This window comes from Vigna umbellata, chromosome 8, assembly GCF_029865625.1.
Source record: "Vigna umbellata cultivar VRB3 chromosome 8, Vumbellata_1.0, whole genome shotgun sequence".
Classification (NCBI taxonomy): domain Eukaryota; kingdom Viridiplantae; phylum Streptophyta; class Magnoliopsida; order Fabales; family Fabaceae; genus Vigna; species Vigna umbellata.
In genome coordinates, this window is record NC_142172.1 from 16,618,581 (window position 1) to 16,645,392 (window position 26,812).

Sequence of the window (26,812 nt, forward strand, 5' to 3'; positions counted from 1 at the left end):
TAATTTATGTTCAAAATATGTTATATTTGAGTACAGAGATGTGAAAACGGATAACCCGACTTGATCCGGTCCGACCAATCACGGGTTAGTCACTTAGTGAGTTAATTTAACCCGATTCACTTATCAGTGAGCTGAAAAAACTCGAATTTGCCCCGACCACCACAGGTTGAGTTAAACAGGTTGACTTACTGTCTCACTTAATTATAAGTTTTTTTTTTAAAAAAAATTATAATTTTTTTTAATTGAAATCTAAATAAATTTCACTCTAAAGACAATTGAAAGTAAAAAAATATCATACAATCCAAGCGTAACCCAAAAACAAGCACAAACAACGAACAAATAAGTTTTTAATATTGATAATTTTTGTATCACTTGTTCGTTTATGATATTAGAATCTTGAATAGATAAATCTAGAATATTTTTCTCTCTTGAAATTTTTTTTTACCCCATCTACAATATAATAAAAAATGCTAACTAACAATATTGAAACACAAAATAATAAATAATTAAATTAAATTAGGTGGGTTGGTGAGCCAACCCGGCTCACCATGGGTTCAACCCAAGTGAGCCGGGTTGAAAACTAACCCACATAAAAAAATTATATTTTTTTCAAACCCAACCCAGCTCAAATCCGTGGTGAGTCGGGTTGGCTCGCGGGTCACAACTCATTTTGACCGTACTAGTATATAGTTTGTTTAATTTTGAGTTTGTTTGGTGATTATTATAATCTATTTAAAACAAGAACATATATATAGCAAAATTTATATAAATTATCGAAATAAAATTTATTTCTTATTTTAGAAACATTTTTGTATGTTCGCCTTTGTTAGTTAAAGAATTGGACGGTCAATTAGTTTACAGTTCCATGTGAATCGATCGTTAAACTGATTGGTTAGCTAAAAACAAAATTAATGTTAAAGTTAATTATATTAATCTTAAGTTGGACTATTACCTTTAGGTTGGTCCTAAATAAATTAGTTTTAGTAAAAAATTTATCCTAAAATTTATAAATACAGGTTAATGAGATTCATCGACTTTAATATTAGAATGCTTAGTATCTGAGTCCGACCGAATGATAATTAATATGGAGTGAAGAAAAACTTTGACCTGAATTTAAAATTTGGACGAATAACATTAATGAAGACCTCATAAAAATAGACAAAATTAAATTGTACAAGTTGTATGTGAATATTAATTTGAAGAAAAAGTTGAGTATGTTTGGTATAAAAAGAAAAAGAGAAAAAGATTGAAATATGGGTAATGGGTTTGACTGAAGATTGGTGTGGTGGTGAGAAATGTAGTTTAAGATAGGTTTGTGGAGAGTGAACCGAAGTGATGATGTTTAGATCACTAATACTTAGCCACTTACCAAATGCTTACATTTCTCAACTAAGTCAAACAAGGTGGCTTCGTCGGATTCTTTTCTTAAACATATACAATTCTTCAAATCATGCAGTGCAAATTTTTATTTCATTTATATGTGTCAAAATTTGATAATTATAATATATTTTACAAGTTTGAAATGCTAAGTACGTGAGAATCTAGAAAAATTACCTTACAAATTCACTGTTTAAAAATATTAAGACTCATTATGATAAAACGTTTTTATATAAATACAAAATTTACAAAAGACTTTATTCTTATAATTTTGTTTATCTGTATTCAGTGCATAATGTGATACAAATTTCAATATGTTTAACAATGATCAAGTACAATCAAACTAAAAGAGAAAAATTAGACTGATTAAGATGTTCACTAAGTTATTATTTTAAAATTACAAGCATCACTGTGCTAGTTCTAGAGTCAGATATTACAGCACATGGAATCCTACTTGAAAACCTATTTTATCAAATGATTTGTAAAATAACTTAAATAAACTCAAGCTATTAATACCGATTATTTTGAATTTAAGTATCTTATAAACCCAATCTAGTTTAAATCACAGTTATCCCTAATTGACATGAACATCACTTAAAATTTTTAACTTACATACGTATATAACTTATTTTCCAAATTTATTTTGTAGGATATGATTAATTCGATGGAAATAACTATAAAAGGATGGGGAACCGAAAATATAGAGCTTAGGTTCTTTAAAATTAATCTTTATCTTTTACCAATCAAGTCGCTTTGGCCGAGTGGTTAAGGCGTGTGCCTGCTAAGTACATGGGGTTTCCCCGCGAGAGTTCGAATCTCTCAGGCGACGATTTCTTGTTGTTTTTTCAATTTACTTTTTACCTTTCAATTAGGTTAAATAATGTGATTTTTGGTTTGGTTATATCATATCACAATATAATAATAACAAAGAATAATCAAATTATCATTATTATAATAATAAAAGTAAATATAATTATTAGTGTAGATAAATTTTATTTATTTTGTAGAAAATTTTATTATAAAAAGTTGTTATAATTTTATTAAATAATTAAATTTAAAAAAACAGTCAAATCAGAAAAAAACAAATTAAATTGAAAAAAATTATTTAAAATAGATAATTAAGAATAAAACTGAAAACAAAATGTATAGATATGGAGAATTTTCTTTATATAATAATAGTATAGATGTTTTAAAAAATTATTATCCTTAATAGTATAAAAGATGATATGAAGTTACCACCTTCTAATATAATTTGTCTTATGTAACACAAAGACATAACTGTAATAGTGTAGTTTTATGCTAACATGATTATTTAGTATAGCTGTAATATTGTAGGTTTATGTCTTTTTTTAACTGTTTATGAATTATAAGAGGTCTTATTTAGTAATATTTTGTTATTAAATGGGAAGTTATATTTTAGCAATGTCATTATATTATGCATGATGACTATATAATCTAACATGCCCAATTAAATAGATCAACATTTTCCAGAAAAGATATAACCATAAAAAATTGAATAACTTACTTCATTAGAGTTGAACAAAATATTTGTACATTTTAGTTGAATGTGTTAACTCAAACACATGAAGATAAATTGTTGAAGAGTATAAAGAGATTCATGCAATTTACAAACTTAACGTACACCTGCTTGCACTCCCTTTAGTGTACATTTAGGTCAAACACAAAGAAATACATTCTTGACATTTAATATTAAGTAGTAACTATAGCATAAAATATTGGTCATTTTTGGTAGAAGAACAAATGTGTAAGCGTAATCAAGACTATATATTTATATGTATCTTTCGCAACCAATTTTATTTTAAATCAGTCATATAACCCAACTATGAAAAACTCTAGAATGGATTTTCTACTTGAAATAGGAATAAGCTCTCATGTCAAGTTTTTCTCTTTCATCATTCAGTACATTTCTTCAATCAAAGTTTGTCATAGTTAAGGTTGATCAAATGTTTCACATACGTTTTTAGAGATTTTAATAGAAAACACAAATGAGACAAAAGAACACAATGAAGGATTATAAATATAATCAAAATTATAGTAGAACAATTATATTTTCAAAGAACTATGGATAGATAGTGTGCAAGACTTGAAGTTTTGTAATTTTCTTCGATTGTAAGAAATGTAAATAACCCAAGTAATCATACAAAAGTTTTAGCATAGAAGTTTGACGCCAAAACAGTAACCCTGTATAATCATGCATGATTTGCATAAAAAGAATTAATATCAGCAACTTAATGACTTGATTAATTCACTCATTAAAATGTGATTAAAAGAACAAGAAAGAACAGGGAAGGATAAGTATATACTTGACCAATAATTATCAGGATAGAGACTTAATACTCATTAAGTAATAAAATGAGAAACTCTATAAGAATTAGATCAAAGAAAACAAACAAATATGGCTAGAAATATAACCAGAAGTAACAAATATCCATAAATTATAAGTTTTCCCAGTTTTAAAAGGCAGGTTATCAATAAACTAGACTAAGTAAAAAATTGTGCTTGATTACCGTATTTTATCGTGTTCTATTAAATCTTTCCAAATTTGGAGACTCGATTAACTTCTTAGAGTAACCATTTTAAGTGAAAAGTTTTGTTTAAGTATGATCATTCTCTTACAGTAAAAACTTGACAGTATTCACAACTACCTATGCTCCTCTATTTCCATAGACTCCCCTTTAGATACTACACATCCGAAACACGAAACAATCGTTTGGATAAATCAGTATGTGGCCTCACACATGTTCAAAATTTCTAACTCAATCGTTTGGATAAATCAGTATGTGGCCTCACATATGTTCAAAATTTCTAACTTAGGTGCCGCATGAAAACAGGGGTGCAATAAGCAATGGCCCCATTGAATTTATCCAACTTCCTTTTAATTCTTTTTTTAAATCAACTTCTGAGAATATTTTTCAACCATTAAATCGTTCACAAATATACAATTAGTATTTTTTTTTATCAAAAAGAATTACAAGTTCTAAATGGTCTAACTGCCCCTAATATATATTGTCACACTTGATACAACTCTTCATCCTTGTCTGCTTATGTTTTCCTGCAATCTTCTTTTCAAAAATGGAAACTTAGCCCTTGGCCCCAAATACAAATACAAAGCTCGACAAATTCATATTAGGGCAGTTTTTTCTTGCACCACATATAAAAGAAATTCCTATTTTAGTTATAGAATCTGCAAGTCATTTTTTTTTTCATTTTCGGATAACTAATTTTTTTTTTTAGATTGTAGAATCCAAAAACCATTCAGATTGGAGGCAACTCCTTACAAGGAATCTGCCTCCATGACTGGTTGGGTTCTCCATTGCTCAGAGATACAATCCAAATATGGTGCCTACTTGAGAAAACCACGACAAAAAAAACAACTGCAAACAACAATGGACGACAACGGTAGACATCGGATTCTACAGACGAGAAGAACATGAAAAAGTATTTATCAAAGAATAAAGAGATGGTGGTCAACAACGGTCCACACAGGACAGCAGTGAAAATTATCAGTGGCCGATAGTGGACTCCCTAAACAACCACAAACAAAACAAAATTGACCACTCTATTACCAACTCAAAAGTGAAAATAGAGAGAATGCTTATAAATTAATCATCTCTTACTCAAATAAGAAATTTATAAGGATCAATATTCAGGGAAAAAAATGAATAATCTACACAGAAGTGACAAATAGGTAATACGAAAAAGGCAAGTTCCAACTCACTCAAATATGTTAAATAATTATGACAAACTAATTCGAATTCTAGAACTGGCATATGATCCTTATAATCATGCGCCAAGATTATGAAATAACGCTCCCAAACATCACACGCATGCATGCTTGCAATCTAAAAGTTCATGGAAGTTAGTTACTCCAAGACCCATTTGAATGTCCAATTCAACTTGAACTAAAAACCACAATGAAGCTGGAAATGAACACATGCAGCTGGAAATGTGTATAAACTAAGTATAGATCAATTTGAATATCCAATTTCAACTGAGCAAAAACCACAACGAAGCTGGAATTAAGTAGGAATTAACACATGCTACTGGAAATTTGCATATACTAAGAAATTGCTTTGTAAATTGGGAGTAATTTAGCTCTATTTGAAATTGTGACTGTTTTCATTGTACAACAAAAGTTAAAACAATGACAATAGATACCAATAAAATTAAAAACGTTGATGAATGATATGATAAATCCCATTTTTAAGTAAAAGATACAACCAGAAAGATCATTCAATCGAACAAGAGACACTTCGTCTTTTGCACTGGTCAATCCAATAATCTTTCCTTGCTGAAAAGTGAAAAGGAAACAAAAATCCCTTGAAAGGAAAAAAGAAAATTTTACAACAGATAGTATCCAGAAAACCTCAAATTCCAAAACTAAACATAGCCCTTATCCTTTGGAAAATGAGATCCCGCCATCCCCTCTCTGTGTTTTCCACCACAGTCGCATTGCCATATCTGCATTTAAAAGTAAACACGTTACCTCGGAGACAAAACAAATAACAAATGAAAGTCAAAAGACCAAAACAACCAAACACTGACTCACCTGTCTTCTTCAGGCACATCACTATGCGTGAGCTTAACAACTGTGACTCCACTATCAGGCTCCTCAAACACAATCCTGACCTGCAAAATTCAGAACACCATCAGAAACAAGCACTTCATTCAAATTCAAAGAATACAAAACACCAGTCACAGCACTTTCAGCATGTTTAAATAACATCTTATAGTAACTTCTGGATAACTAGTTTAGGCTTATAACAATTAAATACCTAATACTTCTTATAATCTCCTTCTAGCTTACTTCCATAAACTTAATAAAACCTATAAAGACTGTCTTCTTCATTTTATTAAATCTCATGTTGAGATATGACTAGTTTAAAAGCATTGAAAATCTAGCATCATAAGCTCAACCTTCTCCAAAGAGTAATGATATCTAAACGTCCCTCTATTACAGACACTTCATTGAAACTCATCATTTTTCTCCACTGGTCTCTTCTCATCCAGTCACAGCATCTATCATAATACTTACACACCTCTCTATTTCTCTGTCTAATAGCATTTCAGAGTACATCCATCATTTTCTTCTTTTCCTTATTATACTAAAGAGAGCTATTTTGGTATGTGATTTTGTAAGATTCATTGAGACTTTTGAAAAATCTTGTTCAGATTCATGAGAAAGTTCATGAAAATAGAATTTAATTGGACTTCTAATATAGTTATTTTGAATATCATATCTACAGTGATCTCAGACCAATCACCATTCAATTGGCCGTGAGCATAAAAACTGTAGAAAAGGTTACCCAACGGGTGGATTAAAATTAAACTCACAACAAAAACACTTTTAGGATTCCTTACATATATTCTAAACAAGAGACATTTTTACATGGGAGGAATTAGAACCTTAATTCCACGTGATATGAATGTCTAAACCCTTCCCCTAAGTCAGCCTCCCGAAGGTTTTAACTATCAAACTGAGATTTAGAATATGTTCTTATACCAATCTTACCATATAACATTCTGATTCCACGAAAATTAAATCACACTCTAAAACCAATCCAAAAACAAATCACTAAACTCAAATAAATTAACTTCTTTCATAATACTTACCGTGGATTGAATCCCATCAAGCCAGCTCCCAAACCTCCACCTCTGCACGATCAACTTCCCTTCCTGCAACTCCAAGTTTACCCCAGTCACCGACCCATCGAAAATACAAAACTCACCCCCAACCTCCTTGCTAATCTTCGCATTGCTGTGTGTGAAACCTCTCCATCTATTCTCATCCATCAAAATCTCAAACAAATCCTTCGCCCTGCAATTAAACCTCTCTGTCAAATTGATCGTTTTAAACCCCTTCTTCCCTTCACTCTTCTCATTCTTCTTCGAATCATTCTCATTATTACCATTAATATTAACATTACCATTACTATTAATACTACTAGTGTTCTTCTGTGGCACCACTTTCTTCGCTTCAAGGTCATCCTTCACGGGCCCACCCTTCGCCATGCTCTCCACCCAAACCCTAACCTTCTCCAAAATCACCGGTTTCACCTTCTCCACCACCAACTGCTTCAACCTCTTCCCAACCTCTCCGCTATCCTTCACCGTAACCCTAACCTCGGGATCCTCGCCTGCGTTCTCATCGGAGATGTACGGGATCTCGACGGCGCCATCGACCTTCTGCAGGAGCTTCCCGTCGGAGCCACGCACTTCGCCCTCCAAAGCGAGTGTCACGCCGATCTCGTACCCGGGAATCACCTTCCCCTTGCGCACGTTAACGTAGGCCTCGCCGTCGAGTTTGTCCACTTTCTTGACGGTGACGGAGACCTCACCGTCAGCGACGGCGACGTTGGCGAAAAGTTTTCGGAAGAAGGTTCTGGACCATTCGAGACAATTGGTCTCAGCCCAGTGCCAGTTGTGAACGTTGGTGCCGTCAGCACGGTCCGCCACGATCCAACGTTTATCACCCTCGCCGAACTTCGCCATCGAAACGGAAGTGCAAATAACGGAGTGTTGTTGTGATAGAGGGAAGAGCACGGTGGTTTTAATAATAATGGTGGTGTTGGGTTCGGGTCTAGAGGGTTCGGGTGTTGGAAGGATCTAGAATGCGATGCTGTTGAATGTGTTGAATTCCAGCGAAGTGGGAAAAAAAAGGAAGAAAGGTAGAAATGAAAATCTGAGATTGTTAAGACCGAAGAAGGATCTAGAAGACAGCGGAGACACGAGTTTGCGGTCAGAGGCCAGGCAAGCCGCCAAAGGACCACAACTTTCGGTAAAAACATGAAAAAAAGGTATATGATTTATAATATTTAAAATTTAAACAAATATAATATTTTAACATTAAACAAACGCGTGATGAATTAAATAATTAAATTTTTTATTTAACACTCCTTTTGAAATACGTGAATATTCCTTTTTATTTTAGATAGGTTAAAAGCTCAATCAAACCTATTTATTTAGGTTTTAGTTGTGTAAAAAAAGAATTATTCTAAAATTTTGGTTAATAATTTTTTTATTTTTATTATTATGAGTTTTTTTTTCATATTATTTTGATTATTCTTAATTTCTTCTTAAAGATGAATTATGAAGTCCTTTTCATGATAACCATATTTCAAAAATAATATATGACCTAAACCATAAATGGTAGTTAGTAACAGATAATGAGATTATATTGACTCAATTTTAGAAAGATTAAGACCAAAAAATTGAAAACATTTAAAAGAGTAAAATGAAATTTAAAAAATTATCATAATATTGAAATAATTAAGGTTATGACTCAATTTTAGAAAGATTAAGACCAAACAATTGAAAACATTTAAAATAGTAAAATGAAATTTAAAATATTATCATAATATTGAAATAATTAAGGTTATTTAATCTAAAACTTTTGTTTTTCAATCTACTGTAATTTAAATTTGTGATGTGTTAAATTGATTTATATAGAAAAATTATTTTGATTATATATAACATTATAAGATATGATATAAAAACTATATAATAATCATTATAATTTTTAATAAAAATAAAAAGTCGACCAAGACAGAAACTATAAATCATCAACTAACCAAACTTTATTTATATATACATATATATATATATATATATATATATATATATATATATATATATATATATATATATATATATATATATATATATATATATATATATATTAATAAAAACTATGTACATAGCAGCTAATTAAAGATATTACACATATGTAACTCTTTCATTTAATATCTGCTCAAGAGAAACTTCATTTTCATATGCTCATATCTATTGAACTATCATAGTCCAGAAAAGAATAAAGGAAACATACAAAGAATCATAAACAAAAGGGTAAGCTAGATGCAAAAACAATTCATTATAAACTTAAAACGTTTCTTACATGAATCAAGTGTAATATAAATCAAACCAAACATCTTAACATGCAATGACTTAGACTGAATTCTTTGGACTTAGAATTAGTGTCGAACTATGGTGAGTTGTGCACTTGTTGTGGCCTCTACTGCTTTGCAAAACCATTGCTAGAGTTTCACCCTACCATCCTCATAAGGTTAGTTTGTATCGCGTCGTAGGCAATACTAGAATCACCTAGACTAAGACCTCCTACTATTCTCACCAAATGTGTCAATCTTCTCTACTTAAGAATGAAAGACCATTAGAGTGTCAGGATAACCCCAAGATTGAACTCCCTACATTCATTTTAATAACACTTGAAACTACACGAAGAAGTTCCACCTTGGAACTCACCTTCACAACCTTGAAACCACATATGTATCACTTTACTTTTACATTACATACCAACATATTAAAGCACTGAACATACTTCAAAGAACCATAAACAAACCTAACCATTTGTCATAAAACACATAAAACATAAATATAGAAACCTATAAGGTGGCCTCTTAACTTTTTTTTTCTAGCGCTCAATGTCTTGACCATTGGAATGGGATGCTTAGTGCCCTGTAGGGGCGCTCAGACGCTATCAACAAATTTACACTCTTTTTGGATCACTTCATACACTTACCCCACAACTTTGAGTGATTCCTAGGACCCTCTAAACACCTTAAAATATCTGAAAACACATCTATAACTCAATTTGACCATTTGAAACCAAAATCACTTCTCTAAGCTACCCAAACTCCTTTCTACCTGTCAACACTCAATTTTGTCCGGGTTGTAAAAAATGTGTTTTTATTATTTTTTCTTTATTTTATTGTTTTATTCCATTTTTATTGTTTTCGATTTCTATTTTTCTCATCTTCAATTTGTTTTAATAGGATCACTTAGTCAAAATAATTAAAAAAATTGAAAAATAAAATTAAAATTAAAAATAAATAAAATAAAATTGAAAAAATAATAAATAAAAAATAGAAAAAAGAGAGAAAACGTGGGAAAGGGGTATGTGAGAGACGTGTTGGAGGAGGGGGGACCGGTTTGTTAGAGGGAAGATTTTCTAAGATTTTTTTTTAAAAGAAAAAGGGACCAGGTGGTTAGGGGGGATTAGAGCCCAAGATCTTGGGAAGGAAGGAGCAGAGAAAAAAGTTGGAGAGGGTGACGGGAATAGATCATCGGGAGGAGATAGAGGTTATCCAAAGTGACGAATATCAGAGGAATTCTCAGGTATGCAACTTATCCTTTATTCTCATTCTTCTCCATGACCGCCTGTTATCATCATCGATACATCATGCTCTCGTTGGAAACCCAGTAAAAAATCACTGCCAAAAAACGCTAACCCAGTAATATCCACTTTATTCATTGCACCATTTTTGTGAAACCCTTACGTCCCAAAACTCAAATGGCCCCCTTGAAATTCGAAGTCTTCTCCACTAGAGTCGCTCTTCCAGTGAGGATGAATGGGACGATGGAGGCCATGGCACGGAACTCCTACGTTGGACAGGCTTGAGAGGAAGAGAGTGGTTGATTGTTTCGTGGTTGGCGGTTTGGAAGTAGTAGTCTGCTGTGTGGTGGTGGCAACGGCGTTGCTAAGGTTGTCCTGGTAGGTGATGGTGGTCGAGGAGGTGGACGAGGATAGGCACGGGGAGCCTTATTGTGGCAGTGTTTGTGTTTGTCATGGGTAGTAAAAGTGGATGTTAATGGGTGATGATGACACGAGTGGATCGGAGATGAAGGTGGAGAAAAACCCTCCTTGAGAGTTGCTGGTTTTCAAAGAGAGAAGAGTGGAGACGGTGTTGTCTTGGCTGACGGTGGTTCTGGTGACGCGAGGTGTCGCCGGCGAAGCCAAGGCGCGTTCTGTTTGAGGCGACGGTGGCCGGCTATGGCAGAGGCGGTGGTGAGTTCGTGGTGCAGAGCTTGGGACCCTGGGTCAGAGAAGACGTGAGCTGGGGAGTGGGAATGAGAGTGAACCTCCTAAACCCCTAGAAAATTCTAGGTTAGAAACCATTCAATTGGGCCTGGCCCAAAATTGAGCGTACGTCCAGGAACCTTTGTTTTTCGAGCGTTCGTCATCCAGCCTCATCATCCCAACGAACGCTAGTCCATAAGGAGCGTTTGTCATCCAACGCTCATCTTCCCAACGAACGCTCGTCCAAACGAGCGCTCGTCGTTCGTCATCCAACCTCATTTTCCCAACGAACGCTCGTCCATAACGAGCGTTCGCCATCCAGCCCATATCCTCCCAACGAACGCTCGTTAATAACGAGCGTTCATCATCCAGCCTCATCTTCCCAACGAACGCTCGTCCAAACGAGCGCTCGTCGTTCATCATCCAGCCTCATCTTCCCAACGAACGCTCGTCCAAACGAGCGCTCGTCGTTCGTCATCCAGCCTCATCTTCCCAACGAACGCTCGTCCAAACGAGCGCTCGTCGTTCATCATCCAGCCTCATCTTCCCAACGAGCGCTCGTCCAAACGAGCGTTCGTCATCCCGCCTCATCATCCCAACGAACGCTCGTCCATAACGAGTATGCGCCATTCAACCTCATTTTCCTAACGAACGCTCGTCCCAAACGAGCGCTCGTCATTTGGCCTCCACTCACCTCATCTACCCAACGAACGCTCATCCCCAGCGAGCGCTCGTAGACTAGCCTCCTCTTCTCAGCGTCCGTTCGTCACATCATCCATTGAACGCTCGTCATCTACCTTCCTGTACTCAACGTACGTTCGTCGTATCACCCAACGAACGCTCGTTATTCAGCCTACATTCACAACGTTCGTTCATCCTCAATCAACGAGCGTTCGTCATTCAGCCTTAGTTACCAACGTTCGTCCTTTATATTCCCCAACGAACGTTCGCTTTATTTCGACGAACGCTCGTCATTCAGTTACATTTCTAAATATCCATTATATTCCCCAACGAACGTTCGAACGCTCGTTATTCTGAATTTGTCCTTAACGTCCGTTCAGCCATTTTCATTTCTTTTGTTTATTTATTTTATTTTTTATTTCTATTTATTTATTTATCTTTTTCTCTTATTTTGTTCTATTTATTTTAAACATCTATTTAGCCTTAAATATATATGTAATAATACAATATTTTAAATAAATAAATTTACAAAAAAAAATACGTTTTAAAGTTTAAGCACACGTGTGACCGCTCGCGTCGTCCTTGTGCTAAAAACCTTTTTCTTCCTTTTTTAAATAGAATAACAACAATAATGTTTTAAAGGTTAAGCACACGTGTGACCGCTCGCGTCGTCCTTGTGCTAGAAACCTCTTTTCTTCTTTCTTATAAAAATTATTACAAAAATATTTAAAGGTTTAAGCGCACGTGTGACCGCTCGCGTCGTCCTTGTGCTAGAAACCTTTTCTTCTTTTCTTAAATAAAATTTCAAAAATATGTTGTAAAGGTTGAACACTCGTGTGATCGCTCGCATCGTACTAGTGTTCAATACCTTTCTCTCTTATTTGTGTAATTTTAAATAAGGGTATGGGTGCTCGTGCGATCGTCCGCATCAGCCTAGCACTCAATACTCTCAATTCTTCCTAAATAAGTAGATAACGGTATGAGTGCTCGTGTGATCGTTCGCATCGTCCTAGTGCTTAATATCGTTATCTCTCTTTTAAAAAAATAATTAAAAATATTTAAATATTGTTTTAAAGGTATGAGTACTCGTGCGACCGTTCGCGTTGGCCTAGTACTCATTACCTTCTTTTTCTCGAAAATATTACAAACATAAAATCTCCAAAAATTAAAAACATCCACATCTTCAAACAACAAGCAATCTCTCAGCTAGAACTACGTGATCCTTGATTCTCCATCAAAAGTGGAGATACGTAGGAGCAAGGTTAGCCCTTGTCAGGTTCACTTCCCAAAAAATCCAAATTTATCCATAATCATTTTCCAAACAAATTTCCAAACAATTTCCAAACAAATTTCTCAAAGAGTTTCCAAAAGAACTACGTAACCCTGATTTCTCATTTTGAATGAGAATACGTAGGAGCAAGGTCAATCCTTGTCGGGCCCAAAAAAAACTAAAAAATATATTTTGTTTCTTTAGAGTTTTATTTTAGGGGATAGTTAAACATTTTGAAAACCACATCATATTCGTGCATTTAGTTAAAGGTACTGCCTTAGGGCAGGCGTTGCAGGGTGCTAACACCTTCCCTACGCGTAACCGACTCCCGAACCCAGAATATGGTTTTCGTGGACCGTGTCTTATTATTTTATGGTTTTTCCGTAGTTTTCCATAATAAACTATGGTGGCGACTCCAAATTTCTTTTTCAAAACCCGTTTCTTTTTGGATCGTCGTCCCGTCGCGATTCCGGTTGCGACACTACCACTTCTAACACCTATATAAACAAGCTAACATCATGGATATGTCATAATACACTAAATAACACACCTCAACACCTCGATTTTCTCCCAGATTTACTACTTTCATTTTCCAATAGTTAAAATCCCCATAATTGAACTAAAAGTATCTAAGAACTCGCCTTATTATAAAACTAAAACTTTCACATAAGATTTTTCTCATTTAAATGTCTAGACAAGTCATAATAAGTCTAATAACAGACTTCCAACTTCCCAAAACATTTCATATCCTTTACCTCCAAATCTCACTACTCAAAACCCCAATTTTACACTAAAAACACCCCAAAACTTCAACAAGGAACTACCTCTATGTTCCATATTAGATTTAAATTAATTAATATATCTAATAAGTCTCAAATGATCTCACAATAGTCCTAAACCAGTGGCTTTCTCACTCAAACACCTATCTCTAAAACTCACCTATGAAAACCTCCATTTTTTAACTTAAAAACCCAAGTAATTGACTCATTTTCACTCCAAACCCCTTTGAATTAAATTTCAATTCTTAAATATACTTCATTACTCATAATCATAACAGCAGCAACATTAAAATCACACCATATCAAGCATCCAAACATCATACAATCGTTCATTATCATCTAAATACAAAGATTAGCAAGAACATAACAATTTTACTTAAATAATCTTATCATTCATGGAGATACTAAATTTATAATGCAAACACATTCTAAAGAACTCCCAATCATTGCTTCCACCGCAAGGAACTCTGAAAAAGCCTACAACTCACTAATTGGTGATCGAAATCAAACCTTAGAACCTCAAATTGACCAAAAATCAAGGAAGAAGCACATTTGATACATGAAAAAACATATTTCTTTGCATGATCATAATCGAAAAATAAAAAGGAAAAAGTGGTAGAAACTTACTTGCTCTAATAAAAGAACTGATCGGGTAGAAGTAGAGATTACTCTATCGTGATCTCTTAGGGACTTCTTGATCGTTAAACAGATGATCGATGAGTTAAGACTCTTAGAGAGAAGGTAAGGAGTTCAAGAGAATATTGTTTAGAGAAAAGATGAGTGTTTAAGATAATAAGACGAGTTTAAAATTTTTTATTTATTTAATCAACTTATTTTTAAATTTTATAATACCTTGTCTCATTATTTTAAAACACCTACCAACTCTAATATTCTATTTTTAAATAAATAATATATAAATACACACATCAATTTATCATCTATATATATATATATATATATATATTATCACTTTTATAAATTCAACTTGTGTCTCCATTAAGTCAAGATATACTCAAATATTCATAAATATTTATAAGTTATTTCTTTATTTCCTCTAAAAAAAAGTTAATCTTTTCATTTCAATATCCATGAAACGAACACATGTTTCTATTTTTTTAATATAAATTTTTAACTATATTTTGCATGACAATGATCATAGTTTTTCCACATATTTATTTAGGTTTTGATTCTTTTAGACTTCTAATTTAGAAAAAAAGACATTAAAGTTAAAATTATATATATTTATTTTTCATTAGAAAAATGTGTTTCACTAGTATTTATGTGCATTAAAATAGTAAGAAACTAACTAGGTGCATCGTGGTGGTATATACACAAACTTCGGAAAGGTAAGGTTAAAGACAAGACTTGGTTCAAGTTATGGTTTTTTTGGCTAAAAGCCGTTTATATCGGGAGACATACAAACATGTCATTTTTGTTCAGAGTGGAGCTTCATTTGATTTGGAAGGAGTTGAAAGAAAAACAACAAATTATGTGTTTTTCTTCTTCTTCTTCCCACCCAACATAATTTTCTCTATATAATCCTTTAGGTTTCATCATCCACACATATTGTCTCCTTGGCATTTCTGGCTTGTCCAACAACAAGTCAGAGGTAATGTCTTCATCTTTTTTTCTTTCTGCACATTTTAATTTTCTTTACGTTTTTGTTCACGATTACTTACAGAATGTTACAATGACAAGATACATTATAGCAACATAATTTCTCCATCTTTACCTTTTATTTTTCTCACATGTTCTTGATAATTGAGAATCTTGTTTTTCTCGTTTAGATCGATATATTTCAATGTTTGATCAGAACATAAACAAGGAGCAAATTTCTCAAAATAAATAAAAAAAATAGAAAATCAATATACTGAGACGTGGTTATATTTGAATTTGTTAAACAACCATTTTTTTTCCTTCCCATTTTATCTTTATGAAACCACAGCTTTTATTCTTGTCGAATCTAATTTGTGATATTATTTTACAGTAATATTCAATTGCAGGTGGCTTGAATTTGAATTTCAAAGACAAGCTTCCTTCTTTAACACCAGTGTTAGTAAATAAACTATTGGAATGAAAATCTGGGCTACAATAATTTCATATAATTCATTAGACATTATTTAATTTCAGTGGCTTATTGAGAACACATGTTTTTTTTTTTCAGACTATTTTAAGCTATGTCGTGTTGTGGAGGTGCTGAAGAGGAATTTGGCATTCCACCTACAAACCAATACAATGCATCAGTCGAAAAGGGTAGTGTATATGGTGGTGGAGGTATCACACTTGTTACACCCTTTATTTTATTCACCATATGAATAATTGTTTTACCTTAAAAACCATTAGAAATGTTTCTTTTTTTTTTTGGATAAGAAAAGTTTTACAATGATAAGTATAAGAACATAATTGTTCTTGAAACTTGTTTAAGGTTGATTGACACTTACATATTGTCATCTATGGTGTAGTATGTTTTATAATATCTGTAATGGACAAAACTTACATGTATTTACTAAGTGCTTTTGATGTTGTTCTTCAATTAAGATTATATTTTTAACTTGGATAATATAAAGAATGCTATAATCTAATTGAAAAATATTTAAGAAATTGTATTTAAGTTTTGTCCTATTTATAACTTCCTTGTTTATTGTTGAAGACTAGTTGTAGGTAGTGTTTAATGTTTAATACTTGACACACTATTCTTATGGAGATATAAAGCTTGATTTGAAACATTAGAGGCACATTATGGATTACTTTTTAAAAATAAATGAAAGAGTATATATATATATGAGAGGAATGAAAAATAAAGAGGATATTTAATCTAAGTTTTAGGAATTTTCCTAAAATATATTCAAACACAAACTAGTTACGGATAATCTTGGTCTTAAAACCTTTTTTAGATTTTCAATTCCATTATCTATGTATGATGTAAATGATGTATGAAAAATTTATTCGTATTTTTTTTCCATAATGTATGTGTTATAATTTATTATCTTAATTGTTTAATTAATATTTATCTTGATGAAACAATAAGATACATTTGATAGTTTATAAATGATTGATAAACCTATTAGTATAGGTTGACTAATAATCTACATTATAGTGAGTTATTAACCTCTTTGAATATAGGAGGAGATAGAGGAGAGCCAAGGGGCAATATAGTCAAAACTGGTGCTCCAAAAAAAGAATTACCAATTGAGATACCTGCCATTTCATTGGATAAGTTAAATCAGTTAACAGACAATTTTGGTACAAAGGCTTTGATAGGAGAAGGTTCTTATGGAAGGGTTTACTTTGCAAAGATGGATGGTGATAAGGAAGTTGCAATCAAGAAGCTAGATACTACTTCTTCTCCAGAACCTGACTCTGATTTTGCAACACAAGTAGGCCTTTTTTTCATTCAAAATTTTGAAATTCACTCATACATTGTTTTAGGTAGTGAAATTTTTGTAGTTTACATCACGTCATTATTGATCATGCAGCTATCAGTTGTTTCAAGATTGAAAAGTGACCATTTTGTGGAATTGTTGGGATATTGTTTAGAGGAAAATAACAGAATTTTGGTTTATCAATATGCGAGTTTGGGTTCTTTGCACGACATATTACATGGTAGGCCAAACAATACTAATAAACGGATCTTGTATTGGTGAAAACATTACTCTACCTTAATTAAACATTATGAGTTTGGTGTTGTAGGAAGAAAAGGAGTACAAGGTGCTGAACCCGGTCCGGTTTTAAATTGGAGCCAAAGAGTAAAAATTGCATTTGGTGCAGCAAAAGGACTTGAGTTTCTTCATGAAAAATGTCAACCTTCTATAGTTCACCGCGATGTTAGATCTAGCAATGTCTTACTCTTTGATGACTATGAATCCAAGATTGCAGATTTCAATTTGACAAACCAATCTTCTGACACTGCAGCTCGATTACACTCAACAAGAGTTTTGGGAACATTTGGTTATCATGCTCCAGAGTATGCTTGTACTTTTAGCCTTTAGTTTTATAGGAGATTTAGTTATGTTAAGCTATGCATGTTTAGTATTTTATATAAGAATAAAAACATTGGAATCTTAATTAGTGAAGTAAGCTTAAGTAATCTTAATGCAATAAAAAAAAGTTATATAAACTTTATAGTGGAAAATATTATTAAGTTTTATATAGATATCATAAAACAGAAGTATAACACACTAGCTTCTTAATTAATATTTAGGTTTGTTGTATTTTAAATGAAAAATAATTTCATATTTTCAAAAAAATTAATTTCACTTTCAGGTATGCAATGACAGGACAGATAACCCAAAAAAGTGATGTTTATAGTTTTGGAGTTGTTCTTTTGGAACTTTTAACCGGAAGAAAGCCAGTTGACCATACAATGCCTAAAGGGCAACAAAGTCTTGTAACTTGGGTATGTCTTGTTCATCAACATATAACTATGGTTTGATGATTATACTCATAATTTTATTTATTCCTAGACTTTGAATTTTATTTCTATTATTACATATTCTTATAGTGATGTGATTCTCAACAATTATAGGCAACTCCAAGATTGAGTGAGGACAAAGTGAAACAATGTGTGGATCCTAAATTAAATAATGAATACCCTCCTAAGGCAATTGCTAAGGTTAGCTTTTTTGTTCTTTCTCTTCATCAACAAAAAAAATGTAAAAAGTTATTGGTCATACTTTTTGTTTAGTGAATCCTTTTCATGACTTCATGAATTATTTTCCCATGATTTTGTAGTTTTCAAAACATTGAAATTTATAATAAGGAGTTTGTTTCTAGCATTCATCGAGTACAAATTTATCAATTAAATGTTCAATCAAGTATATTCCATATTCAATATAGTATGAGGTTTCTAACTAATGTTTAATATGATTATGTAGCTAGCAGCGGTTGCAGCACTTTGTGTGCAATATGAAGCCGATTTCAGGCCAAACATGACAATTGTTGTCAAAGCTCTCCAACCACTTCTCAATTCTAAACCTACTGGCCCTGATCCTAACTCTAACTCTAACTCTAACGCTTAACATTCTAACCACACTCAATTGAGTCTTGGAGACTAATCAGTTTTTTGTGCTACTTGATACACGATGAAGCTAATTATAATTCAATTTCACTACTCCAAAGGTTGTACTAAGGCTAAACCAATATTGATTTTGTCTTATTGACCTCTTGTACAATTGGAAACATAGTATTGTGATCATAATGCATGAAAAAAACCGTAGTTTTTCTTTTAAGAAAAAAAAAAATCAAAGGTGTAACAATGAGTAAATAAAGATCTTAAAAAGGATATCAAAAATTCAATTTATGTTATTTCTTCATGATAACTATTAAATACCATGTGTGGGTTTGAATAATGAAGGCTTTATTTATGAATATAAAATGAAGGAAAGTTTTATTATTTAAGGTAGGGTTAAATATGTTTTTGGTCCCTTAACTTTCAGCGAAAATTGGAATTAGTCCCTCTTCAAAACTTTGGACTAATTTAGTCCCCAAACTTTAAAAATGTGTGAATTTAGTCCTTTTAACCAAATTTTGTTAACTTTATTTGATGTTTCAAACGCATTTATCAGTGAACGTTGAAGCAAAAATGTGTCAAACAGTGTAAACAACTCAAATGCTATCATGAAACGCACTTGAAACATCAAATAAAGTTAACAAAATTTGGTTAAAAGGACTAAATTCACACATTTTTAGAGTTTGGGGACTAAATTAGTCCAAAGTTTTGAAGAGGGACTAATTCCAATTTTCGCTGAAAGTTAAGGGACCAAAAACATATTTAACCCTTTAAGGTAATCTTTTTTTTCTTTTATTATTTAATTTTAAAAAATTATGGAAAATTATATTGATGATTTTTTTTTCACTTGATCTTCAAAAGTTGAAGTTTATATTTGTATTGGTTTTGGTATTTAAGAGTAGCTAAACGAGGTATACAACCATGTGAGAAAATAGATATTAATTTCATAAATATATTTTTTCTATGTTGTGTGTCAAACATAAAAATTGTAGTTATATGGTGCCTTATTTGATATGAGTGGAGATGAGATAATGAATAAAGAGAAATACTTTTAAGAACATGTGGTATGTGATTAGGAGGAGGAAATATATCTTAAGAGATCGTTAGCATAAGTATTGACTAAGGAAAACTAAACCTAATAAGAACAATAAAGGAAACACAATTAGATAAAGACAAAATAAAGTTTAAAGACAATATTAATAAAGACATATTCTTTTGTATAATAATATAAATTCTTTGTATTTAAGTATGTAAGAAATATTTTTCTCCTATAATATGTTAACACATAAGTGATTAAATATGCAAGTCTTTATTTGAATATCTCCTCTAAAACTGGAAATGATTTTGATCATAATAAGTAATATAAAGTTTTGATTATTTATGGAAGTTTGTTAATGTGAAATAATAGATAAAAATTCACATGTCAGTAATAATAAACAAAGTTCTAAGATAAAAATACTAGACTAAATCTAATAAAAGCTTTGAATGTAAACATTTGGACAGAAGTTAACAAGACCAAACAAGTATGAAGATGTGCTAAATGCTAGTTATCAAGATTAGACAAGTTCCAAGATGTACTAGATGCAAGCTATCAATATCACATGAATCTTAAGGTGAGTTAGATGCACTCTAGACATTTATAACTTCACAAGATAACATTCAAATGTAACATCTTTTACATGCATTGTACATACATGATTTTCTTATCTCTAGAAAGAATATTGACACTATCCGAAGAAGATTTTGATCCATGCATATCTCAAGTTTGTATGTGCACTTCAATGTTCTTAGTATATTAAAAGTAGTTATAGAGAAAAAGATCATCTTTCACTAGATAAAATTATTTCAATGATGAAAAGTGTCAGCGCAATATGATGGGTAAACTTTAGTTGAGAATTCTAGTCCATTGGGCTTAAGCCCCAACATCACACAAAATCAAGTTTTAAAAGAGTTATTCAGTTGTGTGAACTATTGGCAAGTGCACCAAATTAGTTGTGGAACAACTGAATGGGAGTTATTGTATCCATAATGATTAGCAAGTATATTGATAGTTTGTTTTTGGTTTTTCTTTTAGAAAGATATAGATAATAACATATATTATATAGATTGAGTGAAGTGGAGGTTATGATTGGATTTCATCTCATCCTCTTGTACTGCACCACTATTATCTTGTTTACTTGGTTTAAGAACTTATATAACATTTCAAGGCATCACTCATAGTACTAAATTGTGTCCATTCCAAATTTTCAAGATGCAAATACAAAATCATTACACAATTTTGGTTTCTTATTTAAATACAAGAGATCTTCCTTCTAATTGAGAGTTTCACTCTTAAGCAACCTTGCAACCTTGCAATCTTGCACTAGTTTTCTATTTTTGTTTCAAATCATTATGTACACACAATTAGCATAAATCATTGAGGTCTTTGAAGAATTATAATGTGGTTGGGTTGTCAAGAAAATATGATTTTTCAAGAAAAACAAAACTCATTGATAAAGGAAATTAACATTATGCTCATGACTTGAGTTTCTTTCTTTTCTTCCAACCTTGATTGACATTTTTCATTTTCCCTTCTAGGTGTATCAACTTTTTCACTTAACCCTTTGGATTGCATTAATTGTTTTCATTCTTTTTATATATTTGGTTGATATAACCTTAACCTTCTCATAACAACTTATTCCCTTTTTCTTTTGACAACACATATATTGTTCTATCTCTCTCATCAGTAAGGTAGGTAGGTAGGATTTTCACATTTTCTAAGCTTAAGGGGTGTGTATGAAAAATTGAGGTTCAAAAGGGACAAACTAGTTTATGTTGGGTTAGCTGTTTGGCTTTAAGCTAAAAATATTCAACAAAGAACTTGTTTTGATCCTTTGCGTGCTTCATATGCTTAATAGAGATCAACATTTAACACAAAACCATTGAAATTACTCAACATGAATTCCTTAATCATCTAGCCTTTAGTGTTTGGCTCAATCTTCTTACTAGGTGGATTGACATATTATGTTAAATTGTGAACTCTATTTGAAATGCATCTTGAACCTTTAAGCATTGGACTAACCATTTTTCCTAATTTTGCAACTCTTTAAGGCTTTTCAAAGTTCAAAAAGGATTTTTCTAATTTTTCTAATATTATAGTTCCAACCAGAAGTCTAGAAAAAATTTCTATTCAATTCTCCAAAGATATCATCTGCTTCAAAATATTTACCTGAAAAGATACTTATGCAAAAAAAAAATGAATAAATAAAAACATAAATAGAAATTAAAAACTTAAATTAAACTAAAGAACTATATTTTTGGTTGTTTCGATCATCCTTTGCATCAAGATCTTTTGATTGGCTCTTAGGCCGAACCACCTTGTCGAAGAACTCATTATCTTCAAATTTAGAGACTTCATAATCTTCGTCCTCTACTACGCCTTTAGTTCTTTGATTGCTTGTCCAACTTTAGTATTGGCAAATTGTGTTTCTTGTTCAAATCCTTGATTTAGTTTACCAACTTCATTACTCAAGGATCCAAAGCCCCCTTATTGCAATTCCATTTTGCTTGCGAAAACTTCATAGAATGTTTTAAGGTGGCCTTAGGGATATTCATGATCTTTTCCTGAAAATAAATATGGAGAATAAGGTTAAGAAATGTAGGTTTAGTTTCTACTCTTCTTGCTTCAAGTGGGATGACAAATCTAGAAATATTTCATGGTCTTAGGTGCATGGTTAAATCTCCATAAAGTGCAAGGTCCAATAGCAAAAACCACAAATGATATTTTTGTCATTTATTCTATTTGTTTTATCAGCCATCTCTCTTACTAAAGAACATTCTTTTTATCTTTCTTAGCCTTATTCTTAATTTTCCTTTCTAGCTTGTTCAAAGATCAAATCATCCGCATAATAAAACATAATAGAGAAAATTTTTAAAGCTACTGCAAATTTTTCGCTTAATGCTCAAGCTTGCGCCTAGTGAAACATAGCTGGCACTCAATGTTGAGGTCCCTAAAGCTCTCAGGAATTGATTTTTCAGATGGCATATAAGTGTTTCTTAGTTGCAATGTGAAAACTTAGAACTATTTTTCATATTTTCAGAGGATTGATGACTTTACTATCTCCTCTGTTAGATCTATTTTAGTAAAACACAAAATTCCAAACAAGAAAAAGGAATATGAATCTCCTAAACTTATCTTTTGTTTGAAATCTGTGTGAAAGAAAAAATAGAAAATGAAAATTGAGACTATACAAAAGGTAAAAATGAAGCTTTACAACTATACATAATCAGTCTTTACACGATGTGTATATTTACAAATGAAAGGGTTTAAACTACCAAATACTTGAACTAAATCCTTCGGTAACGACACCAAAAACTTGATGGGGGTAAACTTGAGAATTCTAGTTCATTGGGCTTAACCCCCAAACACCCTAACATCACAAAAAATCAAGTTTTAAAAGATTTATCCATTTGTGAGACCTATTGGCAAGCACATTAAGTCAGTTGTAGAATAGTCAAATGGGGATTGTTGTATCCACAAGGATTTAGCAAGTATATTGGTAGTTGGTTTTGGGTTTTCTCTTGGAAAAATATTGATAGTATCATATATTATATAGATTAAGTGAAGTGGAGGCTATGATTGGATTTCATCTCATCCTTTTCTACTACACCACTACTATCTTGTCTATTTAGTATATAAATCATTCAATGTCCAAGAAATACTCTTAAAGTTACATCTAGCCCCATTCTTGTAGCCTAGAACCTAAGAACTTTAGACTCAGTGTGATTCATCTACTCTTGGTTGAATAAATCATTACCTTAAGTGCAAGACTCTTTTATCCAGCTCACTTTCTGGATCACCTAGAAGCCTTTAGCTAGAGTGAAATGATTTGATTAGACCATAGTTTAAGACCAGTCTTCCAACTCAATTCAAACCATTGAAATAAGGTGAGTGATCAAGTCATCCAAGCAATAAACACAAACCAAATAATAAATTATTGAATGAAAACATAAATAAATATTTAAGAAGTAGAAGTACATAAAATTAGAATTGATTACATCCAACCTGGACACAAGAAAGTTTAGTTACTCATATAATATTGTAATATAATTTCAACAACATCTACATATAGAATTTACAATAAAAACATCTTTCTCAAGCCTCACAAACTCATTCCTACTCTATATAAGATAAAGTGATTATTGGAACCACCACCAAGAATTTCACCCTAGAAATTCTTAATCCATCACACTTTGAAATATACATCAACCTCATTCAAACCATTTGTAATATTCCATAAAACATACCAAATCATGTCATAAGCTTAGAAGAAACTACAAAAGCCAAAGAAATAGAAAACAAAGATTGAAAATCATGTACACTAGCACTGAGATGCACCTCCCCACCACTAAGCATCATTCCTCTCATATTTATAGCGCTTGAGCACCATCCCATTGCAGTTGAGTGCTAGACCTCTTGCAATTCTAGCGCTCATGCACCGCTAACTACCATTGAGCACCACACCAAAACCTAAAATACCTATAATTTGAACTTTGTTGCTCTCTATACGTATCTAACTGACTTATATGACCTTCTAGAAACTATGAATGATCTATAAACATGTTCCTAACTCAAAGTAGGTACCCCAAACCAACTTTACTACTCCAAACTACCTAATCTCATTTATATTCTTTCAAATCCATAAATTAACAACTAGGGATCTAAACTAGTTAGAAATTATCCAACTATAGACCCCAAACCATCTACTTCAACTTAGACCTACTACATTAGAATCTCATTAGTCGAAACCTCTAAATTGAGCCTAAAACCTTCAAAAACCACCTTATTAATTCATACCTATTCCCATATTAGATTTCTATCAACTCAAGGTGCTAACAAGTTTTAAATGACCCTACAATATGTCTTAAATTGTTGTTTCTCCCCTTTAGACCCTTGCTTCTAAAATTCACTTATCAAAAACTCCATTTTGACTAAAAATAATGACTTATAACTTAGCCTAATCCATTTCTTCTCAACATTGTAACCAATTTGACACCATCAAACTTCACAACACAACATTCATAACAATAGTCAATTCCAAACAAAATCAGTAAGGTATACCAACATCATTCAACCAATTATATTCATTCAAACATACTCAATACCAAGAACGATAATTTCAAACAAAAAAGTCAACATGCATTACTCTCACATACTTATTAAATAACGATTCATACTTCATCATTCAATTAAAAGAAAACACTAGCTTTCCTTACTTTTTTAAGACCATCGTTCTAAAGAATCTTATTCTGCTCTCATAGTTCAAGGAGCTTTATCTATACCTACAGATAACAGAAACACGATCAGGATATACCAACATAGAGTCTTATAGAAGATTCAGACATTACATGCAAAATGAGTGAGACTCACATGCAACAAAAGAAAGAAAAGACAAGAGGAAAAGTAATTAAAACTTAACTTACTCAAACAGAGAAACTAATCATTCTAAATTGAAGAGGTCGAGCCAGGATCACTCCTACGATCTCAGTTTTTCAATCAGTTGAGTAGAGAAGAAAAACTCCTAGAAAGAAATCAGACAATTATAGAAAAGTGGTTTCTAGGAATAGTGTGTTTTAAAATAATAAAACTCATTTATAACGAAACTATTTATAATAAAATCGTTTAATATTAAAATAATCGAGTCTCATTATTTTTAAACCATTACTATTTCGAAAACACCATTTTCTAGATCTTTACAAAATTTATCTCCAATAAAATTGTAAAAGTTATCTATATTTTTTAAAATTATAATAATTATTATTATAAAATAGTATATATAAATGCGTTTTCACTAGATGAATAAAACTAACTTCCAATTTTTTTTTATTCATAGCCATATATTTTAGATCGAAGAAATTACTTTTTCTGTTAAATTATTAATTAAGTTGCATTGGTAAAAGTTATCGATGTGATATCATACCATATTTTGTATATACATTTTTAATATAATTTTATCTAATTAATTAAGTAGTATTTGAATATTAAATATATTTTTAATAATATTATTTTTTTATAATTATGATTCTAAAATTAAACAGATAATTTCATAATTTATTGTAAATAATTTTAATTTATTTCAAAATTGTTTTTATAATTAAAAAAATATTAAGTTTAGGAAACGATCAAATCAAAATAAACAGTTATATTTTATAAAAAAAAATATAAAAGTAAAATTAATAAAATAATTATTTTAATTTAAAAATATATTTAAAGAATGTAATTGACAAATAAAAATATAAATTATATATATATATATATATATATATATATATATATATTTTAAGTTAACAAAATTTGATTAAAAAATTAAATTTACATTTTTCTAAAATTAAGAAACTAAATTGGATGAAAGTTTTGAAAATAAACTATTTTTTATTTAACTTAAAGTTAAAAGAAAAAAAAAACATATTTAACTCAAAAATAAAATTTATAATATAATTATTTTAATTTAAAAGCATATGTATTTAAAAGATAAAGTTAACAAACAAATATGAAAAAAGAAAAACTTTGTATATAAATATATCTTACCATTTAATTGTATGATAGTACTTTATTTAGAATATGAATATAGGATATTTATTGTCATAATTAAATATAAATAATAGTTTTTACAATCCTATAAAAGTTATTATTCATAATTGAACTATGTTAATAACTGATGACATAAAATAAATTAGAGTTGAAATGTTTTTAATTATAATTAAATGATGATATAAATTTATTTATAAGTAATAAATGAGAATTTAAGAGTTTTTAAATTTTATTGTTTTAATAATTAATTAATATTTAATGGATATTATCTAATGCATTGATTTCAAATTAC

At 31.3% G+C, this 26,812-nt stretch overlaps 2 protein-coding genes and 1 non-coding gene across 3 annotated transcripts; 2 read left to right on the forward strand and 1 right to left on the reverse strand.

Annotated features, from left to right (window-relative positions):
• Nucleotides 1-2,124: 2,124 nt before the first annotated feature.
• On the forward strand, nt 2,125-2,206 carry TRNAS-GCU (transfer RNA serine (anticodon GCU)). Its single transcript has one exon. It is a non-coding gene; the product is annotated as a tRNA-Ser (tRNA).
• A 3,353-nt stretch (nt 2,207-5,559) lies between these two features.
• On the reverse strand, nt 5,560-8,166 carry LOC124819560 (uncharacterized). The gene is made up of 3 exons (XM_047291110.2): nt 7,012-8,166; nt 5,948-6,027; nt 5,560-5,859 (listed from the first exon to the last, which is right to left on the reverse strand). The coding sequence occupies exons 1-3, from the start codon at nt 7,888-7,890 to the stop codon at nt 5,766-5,768; spliced, it is 1,053 nt and encodes a 350-aa protein (XP_047147066.1). The 5' UTR covers nt 7,891-8,166; the 3' UTR covers nt 5,560-5,765.
• Nucleotides 8,167-15,387: 7,221 nt separating this feature from the next.
• LOC124819495 (protein CYTOSOLIC ABA RECEPTOR KINASE 4-like) lies at nt 15,388-19,058 on the forward strand. Its single transcript, XM_088096586.1, has 9 exons — nt 15,388-15,551; nt 15,930-15,994; nt 16,107-16,216; nt 17,066-17,319; nt 17,419-17,545; nt 17,633-17,906; nt 18,206-18,338; nt 18,468-18,554; nt 18,817-19,058. The coding sequence occupies exons 3-9, from the start codon at nt 16,120-16,122 to the stop codon at nt 18,958-18,960; spliced, it is 1,116 nt and encodes a 371-aa protein (XP_087952712.1). The 5' UTR covers nt 15,388-15,551; nt 15,930-15,994; nt 16,107-16,119; the 3' UTR covers nt 18,961-19,058.
• The last annotated feature ends 7,754 nt before the right edge of the window (nt 19,059-26,812 follow it).

Excerpts from the sequence above, each read along its gene's own strand:
- LOC124819495 (XM_088096586.1), top strand. The coding sequence starts at position 16,120 with ATGTCGTGTTGTGGAGGTGCTGAAGAGGAATTTGGCATTCCACCTACA. Across the intron at positions 16,217-17,065 it reads TAGTGTATATGGTGGTGGAG|GAGGAGATAGAGGAGAGCCA; the intron begins GTATCACACTTG and ends CTTTGAATATAG. Across the intron at positions 17,320-17,418 it reads ACTCTGATTTTGCAACACAA|CTATCAGTTGTTTCAAGATT; the intron begins GTAGGCCTTTTT and ends TTGATCATGCAG.
- LOC124819560 (XM_047291110.2), bottom strand. The coding sequence starts at position 7,890 with ATGGCGAAGTTCGGCGAGGGTGATAAACGTTGGATCGTGGCGGACCGT. Across the intron at positions 6,028-7,011 it reads TTGATGGGATTCAATCCACG|GTCAGGATTGTGTTTGAGGA; the intron begins GTAAGTATTATG and ends TGAATTTTGCAG. Across the intron at positions 5,860-5,947 it reads GATGTGCCTGAAGAAGACAG|ATATGGCAATGCGACTGTGG; the intron begins GTGAGTCAGTGT and ends TTTTAAATGCAG.